Raw genomic sequence first — 11646 nt, 5'->3', positions numbered from 1 at the left:
ACTTAAATGTAACATGTTTAATTAAATCATTTAAAGACCTCACACAGTCAGCAGTGTATAATCTTTTTATCTTACGGAGTCAGAATTACAGCTTGTATTTGAATTGAGAATATCACCATTTATGACGAAATTTTTAATTTTATATTCATACAATATTAAGTGCTTATATGCCGTAAATTATATGTATCGCTATCATTTGTAAAATAAAGATCTATTCAAAAACAGCTGCCCTCTCCCAAATCTTAATGTCATTTGACATTATATTGTGTATATAATTTAACCTTCGCATGACACGCCACAAATTAGGATACCATCCAACGCACCTTGTGCGTTATTTCCAGTATGATACGACATAAGTACCATCAAAAAATCACTTAAACTATGCTAAATGGCTGGCAACCTCCCTATAACAATAGAAAACCTGTATACGTAAGCGCTGTATTTATATCTTTATGACTACAGATTACAACAATGTGTTCAGATTACAAAAATATGGGATTCTATTTTTTCATCTGAACTTAGTGAAGATTACAAATATTTGGGTACTGGTTAATATAACACTATTTGCAAAGATAGATGCCACATTTGGAAGAGCAGTATTAACGTTTTTGTTTTTTTTTATGAAAACAAGGGATGACACGAGCAGGACGTTCAGCTGATGGTAATTGATACGCCCTGCCCATTACAATGCAGTGGCGTGCAGGATTCTTGAAAAACCTCAAAAATACTGAGCGGTACTACATGGAGCTCGTCACCTTGAGTCATAAGATGTTAAGCCTCATTCACTAGCTACGGCGCCCTTCAGACCGAAACACAGTAATGCTTCACGGCAGAAATAGGCGTCGTTGTGGTACCAATAATCAAGCCCGCATCCTGTGCAAAGGATCCTCCCACTGGAGGTTATTAATGTTGAGCTAAAGATTTAAAGCTAGTTAACCAATAAAAATTGAAGAAGCTAAACGTAGCTGCTACTCTTTCGGCAGATAACGATTTTATATATTATGTTTTAAGCGAAATATGCTATATCGTCTTTGACCGCTTACGACGAACATTACAAAAGTTTCGGAACAAAAAGGGGAAAGACAAAAACCAAACTAAAAATAATACATAAACTCAAATAATCACAATTATCCTGAAATTTCATTAGATCCTTAATATTTTATTTATTTCTTTTATTGTTTTGGGGAATCCTCCCAAGAATATGACGTTGGTCATGCGATCTAAGTCAAAGGGATGTAATATAATAATAAGACCAAACTCTGACTCAAAGTATTATTTATTACAACGAATACAGCTTATTATTGCAGAACCAAGTCATTAAGTGGAACAGCATGGAAGAATCTTTGTGCACATTCAACAACTTTGGAAGCAATCGATTTTATAACTGGTGGTCCAACTTCTTGGATGACGTCATTACCACTCTCCTTCATCACGTCTTCTGCTGCTTTTGCTGAAAAACAAAATTATACTATTATATGCAAAGAATTTAGCTTGCACTTGCGAATTTTTGTAGTCGCTGCTATAAAGATATCTGTATTATTTGATATTCTAAACAATGTTTTTAGATTCAAACAACTCGTAGATAGATGCATGTGATTGTTGTTTGGTATTAATATATTGAAAAATACAAATCGTATATCATTTTAATAAATATTGCGAATTAATAGAAACATATTTTGAAGCTATAATATTTCCGAATTATTCTCTAGTATAGCTTGATATTGTATTCATTGTCTTAGTATTTATAATTATAACTTAACGACAAGTAGGTATATCTAAGTAACTATGCAATATTTTATAAAATAATTATTATAATGTAATCAATGTCAATATTAAGTAAGTAGATTTTATTTTCTTGTCAAATCTTTTTGATTTTATCACCTTTAATACGTCGTATATACCTCTTTGTAAATATGCGGTATTTGTGCTGTTTGACGTAAGTAACGGCATTATTTAGGAGACAATATTGTTCAACAAAAGTAATATTTACTTATTACGTCTTATTGGTATTGATTGTAGTTATTTTACAGCTTAAGATAGTTAGCTTTATATCCATACTTTACCTAAATCTTTGTTCCCGTTGAACAAGTTTTCAAATTGTATCATTGATTTATCTTTGAGCTCAAAACTGTGATCCCAGCTTTTAATGTTCCAATACTTGGTTCCACCCTTTTCTATCTCTGACAAATTAGCTTCTACCTTGATGAGAATTTTTTCTGAAAGACAAAAATTGTTTATTTTTTTTTATGGAATAAGAGGACAAACGAGCGTACGGGTCACCTGTTGTTAAGTGATCACCGCCGCCCATACTCTCTTGCAACACCAGAGGAATCACAGGAGCGTTGCCGGCCTTTAAGGAAGGCGTCCTATCATATATATATATATATATGTCATATCGTATATATGTCGTATATAGTTCGAGATTCACTATTTACTTAACCTAAGACGATGTTGTTAAGCATCATTATATTATAGCTAAATCATTTAATAATACAAATAAGAATTATTGATAGAATTGAGGTAAAAAAGAAAACCACTGCCTATCTATTACCTATTGTTTAACAATTATCCTATTCAGAAAAAATAAAACACACACACACACATACATATTTCATTTTTATTTATTATTAGTTGTTTCTTTTGTCATTGTCATTTGTCGAGGATTCACTGACTCGAAGATACAGATTTTACTAGTTTCAGGTTCAGAGGTTCACCAATTTTAATATCAATGAAAAACCATTTTTCAATGTTATTATTACTACAACGAACGATAAAAAGATGTAAATAATTAGTATTATATGATAAATATTGTACATTTAGTAATTTAAGTTATTTGCAGTGAGTGAAAAAATAATGAAATAAAGTATTAAGTATTATTATAGGATGCTCATAGAATCGACCAGTCACCTCAAACAGAGCTCGTTACCGATCCTAACTCAACCATCATACAGACCATATACAGGCAAGGGAACAAATCACACTGCACTCATAAAATAAATCAGGCACTCAACCAAACATTTAATTTTCCCACATGTACATTTAGATCGTATTCCTGATTTTGCGGAATAGGATTGTTGAAACCATAGATTTACAATAAACTTAGTAGCATACAATAAAATAGAGAGACAACAAGATTGAAAAGAAAACTAAACCAATCATAATGTAAATCAATCAATCTTTGACCGATTTTAATTGACAAGTCATGTCATCATATCAAATCATAATTAACAAATACGTCAATTAAATGGAAAACACTTATGATGGCTTGATATATGACTAAAATAAATGTAGAATCTATATATATATAAGAGATTTCCACGTATATAGTCACTCATCACGATATATCTAGAACCATTACAGCTAAAGACTTGAAATTTGGTAGGAATATTCTTTTCATCGAGTAGAGGTCAGCCAAGATCGAAGACGGATTTTCCAAAATTCCATCCGCAAGAGTTTTTTTTATTATGAACAGAACAACGTCTGTCGGGTCAGCTAGTTATATTATAAAATAGATTATTTTACGTTACTATCACGACTTAGGCAAATACATATTGTAAACATGTTAACTAAAACGTTAAAAAAAATATTTTTTTAAATATAAATAAGAAGAAGAATTATATCCCAAATATTATTTAAACATAGAATGAGCCAAAACTGATTTCAAAACATTAATATAAAGCACGTAAAGATAAGCTAAATTTTTAACTTGTCAAAACTAATCGTCGAAGTACAAAGACTATTAAAAAACACATCTATGAAGTTATTGATATTTGCTAAATCATTATATGACCGAGATAACCTATTAACTTATATTATTATTTACGAGTGGGAGGCTCCTTTGCACATGATGCCGGCTGGATTATGGGTACCACAATGGCACCTATTTCTGCCGTGAAGCAGTAATATGTAAGCATTACTGTGTTTCAGTCTGAAGGGCGCAGTAGCTAGTGAAATTACTGGACAAATGAGACTTCAAGGTGTCGAGCGCAGTTGTAGTGCCGCTCAAAAATTTTGGGTCTTTCAAGAATCCTGAGCGGCACTGCATTGTAATAGGCAAGGCGTATCAATTACCTTCAGAGTGTCCTGCTCGTCTCGTCCCTTATTTTCATAAAAAAAACTGGTGAAAAAGTTCTGGGTTGCGTGTGAATTATTATTACCTTATAGAGCGCTTAAATTTTGAAATAAATAATAAAATGTGATACTCACTTATATCAGCCTCGATTTTGCCGTTACCTTCCATGGGTAAGATAATAATTTGGCCCTTCATGTCATAATGACCCTCTATACCTACATTACATAATAGATTCAAGAAAATCTTTGACTTATCCGCATCATGTCTGGAAAAAAATAACTTTATTACAATTTGTCGCAGTGACGGGCGCAAACCGAAGCGAACGTATTGCGCCGTCGTTTTTTTCTTTTGTTTGGATGAAAGGAGAAATATTATTTACTGTATATGTATGAGTCTTTTGAGTATTATTTATATTAGCTATGTTATTTTTATTTTATTAAATGTATAAATAAATAACAGTTCAAATTTTGAAATCATTAAGTATATCAATTAAAGGTGTTTTTTTATGGAAAAGGAGGACAAATGAGCGTACGGGTCACCCGATGTTATAATCACCGACGCCCAAATTCTCTTGCAACACCAGAGGAATCACAGGGGCGTTGCCGGCCTTTAAGGAAGGTGTACGCGCTTTTTTTGAAGGTACCCATGTCGTATCGTCCCGGAAACACCGCACAAGGAAGCTCATTCCACAGCTAAAGATAACGTACTACCTAGTACGTGCAAGAAAGCTCCTTGAAAACCGCACTGTGGAGGACCGCCACAAATCCAGAATACTTAAATATTCTTTTAATCATCAGTATTATATCCAGATCTCGTACTTCATTCGAATATCTTATATAAAATAACTCTTTAAATACCCAAACTCAAGCTCTAATAATTTAATTTCATTTAGAAATCGTTTATTGAACGTTGAAACTAGTATACACGGACACTAATATAAATTTATTATAAAGCTTAGCTTATTAATATAATCTGTTAAATTTAATGATAGTCATCAACGGACAAACAAAAAACTGAATCATTTGATGAGATTCAACGTATTATAATGATTGATAAATGATTTTATTCATTATATTATCTTCAACACTCGTAAACCAATTATATTATTAACCCGGCGAGCATGAGCCAGGTTATCTCGCACCCTGGTAAGATTTTAAAGTAGTGTATTTTTTAAATCTTTGTCTGCCAACCCTGACTCGCTCAGTGACTGGAGACATGGGCATGAGGGAGAGGATAGTGACGTGATCGCAGTGTGGCGTGGGACGCCGGCCAGGTTATTAGAGCGTAAACCTCTTACGGGTATGTTATACCCTGCCTCATTTTTGACGTATTTTTTTATGTAAATTTTCATTGATGAATTTTAATTTTTATAAGTTTTTATGGTTATAAACCATTGTAGTTTTTTTGATGATTTACTATATTGGTTGTCTATGGTTTCTTTAGTTGAGTTTTTATTATTATTTACAGTTTTTGATCAAAATGTCTATTAAAAAAAAAAAGAGTGAATTCGTGCCTTGGAGGAATCAAGTGATTATTCTGATGAGTCCAGTACAGAAGATGAAACCCAGCGAGCATGAAGCGAATTATGATTGTACCAAAGCTGGCGTTGATGTGGTTTATCAGTTGAATGCAAATTACAACGTTTCTCGCAACAATAAACGATGGCCTTTGACTCTTTTCTTGGGTCTCTTGAACATATAAAACATTATGAACGAGAGAACAGAATTCAGAGTAAAGAGAAGAAAAAAGAGGACAAATTTATTTTGGGCTTATACACACTTATGAACACTTGCAATCAAGAAATAAATAAAAAAATCGCACATACCTCCACCAGCAAATTGAAAAACAGCTAGGTCACGTAGCATCACTTGGACAAGAGAATGTACCAGGAGAAATATCAGAGGCCAGGATTGTAAATACAAATACAAAATGAAGCATGCCTGCAATGCTTGTGCCAAGCCCATTTGCATGGAGCATGCAAAATTTATTTGCAAAAACTGTGCTGATCTGGACAGTAGTAATTATTCATATGTCCAGTAAAAAAAATATTTTACGTTTTAAAAGGAACAGAATTGTATTATCTTTTATTTTTAAGTTGAATTACAATCCAAAAAATAATATTTTTCTCATAGTGTTGATTTTTGTGAACTTCAATGTTTTAGTTCCTATAATTACTTAGTGTAAGAAAAACTAATAATTAAAAAATATTTCATGATTAAAAACATCTTTTCTAATTCCATTAAATTATTCATTATTTGACTAAATAAGATCAAAAAAATTAAGAGATAAATAATAAGTTCTATATCATAAAACATCAAATTATGGGTATGTCATACCCTGCCTCATTCTATATGTAACTTTTTTTCACTTCATGCTCACCGGGTTAAGTGGGTATTGAAACTAGACTCAAACGGCCTTACCTATAACTTGGTATACGGTTTTACCAGAGAAAATCAAAGATTATGCAAAATATTGACTATATCGTTGACAACACTGTCAATACAATGATAATTCTCAAGATTTCCGAATGTCAAGCAGCCTTGCAAATAAACGCGGGAAACGTTATACCTCAGAATAAGCCAATCATAAACAATATGTCTTTTTGTCAACATTTTGCATATTCTTGGTTTGTTCTCAGGTATATCATAGATCATAGATAACTTTACACTATTTTTTTTTATGAAAATAAGGGATGAGACGAGCTGGACATTCAGCTTATGGTATTTGATACCCATTGATGCCCTACCCATTACAATGCAGTACCGCCCAGGATTCTTGAAAAACCCAAAAATTCTGAGCGGCACTACAATTGCGCTCGTCACCATGAGACATAAGATGTTAAGTTTCATTTGCCCAGTAATTTCACTAGCTACGGCACCCTTCAGACCGAACCACAGTAATGTTTACACATTACTGCTTCAAGGCAGAAATAGGCGCCGTAGTGGTACCCATAATCTAGCCGGCTTCCTGTGCAAAGGAGCCTCCCACTGGTGGTACTAAGTTCATTTGTAAGGCCGTAACATAATATCTACTACAGGTCAACGTCATACTGGTCTCATTAATTTTTCTTTTTTTTTCAAAATAAATGGATTCCGCTGTTAAACGGAACTAAAATTATTCCTAAACAAATTTGCCGTGATATGGAATTCGCACGTTTTTACATACTTAGAGGTTAAATATTAAAATAACTCGTTCAGAGGCGAATCAAAAATGTGTGAGAATTAACATCTAGTGAGTGCCGTTGGTTCTTAGGAAAAAAACTACTACAAAATTTGTATCGTTAAGAAACTGTGACTAAAATTACGATCGCGTCCTCAAGTAATCTTGCCTTTCGATTTTTTTAAAGTAAAAAAAGTTTTACTAACCAAAATATTTTCTCATATTTTAAAACCGCTGACTAGACTATAGAAAAAGAATTTCAACACACATACGTTGTTACAAAAAAAAACAGTATTTCAGTTAAGATAATACTAGTGGTAGGATCATTTAAAAATATATATTTCTAACAGTTTGTTTTGTGTGTTTACAAAGAGAAGAAAATACTTATTTCTAAACTATATATTTTTAAATGATCCTGCTACTCTAAATGCAATTTTTTATCGAAGAGGAGGAGAAACGAGCGCACGGATAACCTGATAAAGTGATAACCGCTGCCAACATTCCCCTGCTACACTAGAATTACAGGAGCGTTGCCTGCCTATTAGGAAGGCATATGCTGTTTTGTGAAGATACCCATGTCGTATCGTCCAAGTACGCAGTCAGAGGTGGGACGTTATCGCGAACCCACCACACTCACCCTAATGAAGGACCTCAGAATGGTCCGAAACTAGTCGGTACCGACACCGACAAAAACGTGAGTAAAGCCGTATTAATAGATAATTTAAGTTCTTTTATTAAATGAAATCTATACATAAGAACGTTATTATATTCTATTCTATTTTAAATTGTGAAAATAAAGACGGTAAGACTAGACAGGCTAGAAAAATAGTTAAATACAATAATCATACTCACTCTAACTTTTTTACTACACAATCCTTTAATCCGGAAATCTTTAAGTTAGTTAACTTAAATTTCAGATTTGGGTTATCAGCATCAACTTTGTCGATCATCAGCGGATCTAAGGAATGCATGTTATATTCCGGCATTCCCAATGCAAACGTAGGAAGAATAGCTTGCGCAGACTCCTTCAGACATTTCTTGTCTCCAACCTTACATTTTGTTATCGGTAGAGCTGGAAAATGAAAACTGTAAGATCCCAAGCCATAGCGAGCATATAACACTAGAAATAAGGGATTCGTTGTAACTAATTCTAGTAGGATTCATAAGATACATAATAGTATTAAAGGTAAATATATACACTTTTAAAATAAAGTCCCAGCCACTGTTCAGGCATTATCTATAAATAAATTTAAATTTTTTGTATAAAAATGGCTTTTTCGTAAATTCTATTACTCCACAGCTAAATATCATAATGATTGGACAGCCTGGGACTAGATTATGATTATTTTATAGCGATAGAAATGACTGTACAATATTGTATATTTTTATTGAAAAGAGCGCAAAAAAAAAGAATGCCGGGAGAGTTTCTTGCGCCCATTTTTCTCTCTCAGAGCGCCATTTGTTTCCAAAGCGGTAATAGTATCTAGAATATTAGAAATGAAATCCAAAATAATTCTAAAGGACCAATTTTGAGAAAATAAAATATGCCTTTAATGCTTTTTTATGCCTTTAAGATTATCTCTATTTACGTGAATAACTTCACTGAGTTGTCAATCGCCATTATATTTTACAGTAATATAAGAAGAAAAGCATTTTTTTTTATATAAGAGGGGGCAAACGGGCGAGAAGCTCACGTGTTGGGAGCGGTGAGGCAACCGCCCATGGACATCCGCACTGACAGATGTCAAGAGATGCGTTGCCGGCCTTTAAGATGGGAGTATACTCTTTTCTTGAAGGTCACTAAGTCGTATCAGTTCGGGAGAACTGATTCCACAAAGTGACTATACGAGGCAAGAAATTTCTTGCAAAATGCGTGGTTGTGGAATTTAAAAAAAATAATGACTACCTTTGTCTACCTAGTTGTGATATAATTATTTTTTATAAAAGGGAAATAACAGGTAAGAGGCTTATGTTATGTAAAGAGGAAGACTAACATCTCATGTACATACGTAATCCGATAGATGATGATAAGATGTGGCTGTCCTTAATGTCTAAGCCTTATGTCATTGATAGTCCTTTTGTCCTAGAGATGCGAGATACAGTCGTCGGCAACTTATAGATATAATTATAGACACCGTTTTAAAGTTAAAAATAAAATGTTTATTTTTTGCATTTTTTTTAATTCATATGTACTCTACAGATTCTGCTGATGAAACTAATGGGTGATTGAAGTCAAATATAGATCTGATGGTACACCATACAGGCTCCCTGTGATTTTTGTATTTCCGAAAATTAAAGAACAGCTTTAGAGATATACGATTTACAAGGTGGATGTGTTCCAAGAGATCATTGAAGATATCCCTCAAGAAGACTGGAACAACTGCTTCCAAAGAATTAAAATGTTAGTGAATAAGTAATTGAATACACGTTGATAATTTATACAGAGCATTTTTATACAGAAAGTATCCATTGGTAAATTATTGAAAGTGGTAAAGCTGATAATAAATACCACAATTAGACAACTGAATTTTTTAAAGGTAATTCGCGTATTGTGACAAAATAGTTAAGCAACTTAATAGTCGCTTAATAAAACCAATAAAATTTTAATGGGATTTTAAACAGTACCAAGCACCGATCTGTTGATAAAGTCATCGTGGTCACCGGAACTTCTAAATAGAATTGAAAGGATTTCATAACGGTCTTGTACCGTTTTAAAATTATTTAATAAAAAAACTGACAATTACGCAAATGTTAATCCGTGAAATAATTATTCTAAATCAATTGCCGTTACAGGTACATATTATACCTATGCCGTTATAAATATCTGGTTATAAAAAATACAAATATACATTCAATTTTAAAACGAGTCAACAAAAAAAAAAAAATATCTATAACATTTCTAAGTTTGTGCTAATTACCATCTGACATCCAAAATATTACGTAACTGAGGTAAGAAATATCATGAAAACATAAACGCATGAATAGAGAATCTTTCTTTAAATTTTGTTTATGGTTAAAAATAGGTAGGTCTAGAGAGCTTAATTAATAAAATACAAAAAAAAATCTTACCTGCACCTACGACAGTGTCGTAGCAAACTACAAACGCTAATAATTGTAACACGAAAAAAGAATACATGTTAGACCGTGTTCTTCCTACTCGAGACAGATAATGAATGCACAAATTTATATGTTCCTTATATATGAATAGTAGTGTTATCATAGTTGCTAAGCGAGTCATAAATCTAATATTTTTGCAGTGTTGTAAAAAACGAATACGTTTTAGAAAAAATAGTATAAGCTTTTGGTTATTTTAATAGCTTGATATTTTTTATCACAGTTCCCAGACTGAGATGATAGGTTAATTTTAATACATAAACGAACTTTGAAACTCCTTAATAGAACATGCATAAGTATCCATTCCTACTCTGTGATATAACCTTGTGTCTTAGTTGTGTTTGGGATTATTACAATTGTCATGAGACGTATTCTTTCCAAATACAAACTCACTATCTTAAGATTGAAATAGTCTTGCGTTAAAATAACTATTTATTCACGCTTCCACACATATAAACATTAACGTATTATTATATGCAAACGTTTATATATGTAGACTTGATTATGATTGATTGATTGGCGTATAAGTTAACATGAAAGTGTTAAACACTAAAATACTTTTAACATGTTTCAAGTCTAAATTGAATAACAAATATTCCATAAACAAAGGTATTATAAAGTAACATCTCCTATGTATTTTATGGTTGGTTAATATTTTTTATAAGTAGAGTTTTAATTTATATATTAGTATTAATGTTTTTTTTCTTTTTAATTTTATTAATGCTGGTTTCTGTCTGTTGTTGCCAAACAGTAAGCATTGCCGTTCAGTTATTCCGTTGAAAATAACTTTGAATCACCAGTTTATTAGCACCATTGTGACATAAAGAATTTGTTAAGTAATAAATATACCTAGTAAAGACAATCGTAGAAACAACATAATAAACCATAATTTTACTTTTTATTTTATGTTACAAGATAGTGAGTCATTAGTAACAGTGGCTTAACACTCAAGTGTCATCTAAGCAGTAAATAGAGTAATACTTAAAAATGGAGGGACAATTTAAACTACTTTTTGATAAAATGAAAATTGAAATGGAAAAACAAACAAATACTTTATTCGAAAAAAATTATGAGAAATTAGAACTACTTATTGAGGACAACAAAAACTTATAAAACAAAATAGAATTATTGGAAAAGATTATCGAATATCTGGAAAAGGAAAAGTATATGAGCAATGTTCTGTTTTTTGTTCTGGAAGAGATGATGAGGATTTTTCATCGGAGTTGCTAGGAAATAGTCCAGGAAATTTTCAACGATGTTTTAAAAATCACCTTAGAGGCAAACGATGTATCGAAGATTCA

At 32.2% G+C, this 11646-nt stretch overlaps 1 protein-coding gene across 1 annotated transcript; it reads right to left on the bottom strand.

Annotated features, from left to right (window-relative positions):
* Positions 1–1258: 1258 nt before the first annotated feature.
* Positions 1259–10469, bottom strand: LOC126975241 (uncharacterized). Its single transcript, XM_050823044.1, has 5 exons — positions 10301–10469; positions 8084–8303; positions 4207–4337; positions 2064–2216; positions 1259–1450 (listed from the first exon to the last, which is right to left on the bottom strand). The coding sequence occupies exons 1-5, from the start codon at positions 10467–10469 to the stop codon at positions 1299–1301; spliced, it is 825 nt and encodes a 274-aa protein (XP_050679001.1). The 3' UTR covers positions 1259–1298.
* Positions 10470–11646: the final 1177 nt, after the last annotated feature.

The sequence above is a fragment of the Leptidea sinapis genome, chromosome 35, assembly GCF_905404315.1.
Source record: "Leptidea sinapis chromosome 35, ilLepSina1.1, whole genome shotgun sequence".
Classification (NCBI taxonomy): Eukaryota; Metazoa; Arthropoda; class Insecta; order Lepidoptera; family Pieridae; genus Leptidea; species Leptidea sinapis.
Note: the sequence above shows the minus strand (reverse complement) of the source record. Positions and strands in the feature narration are given on the sequence as shown.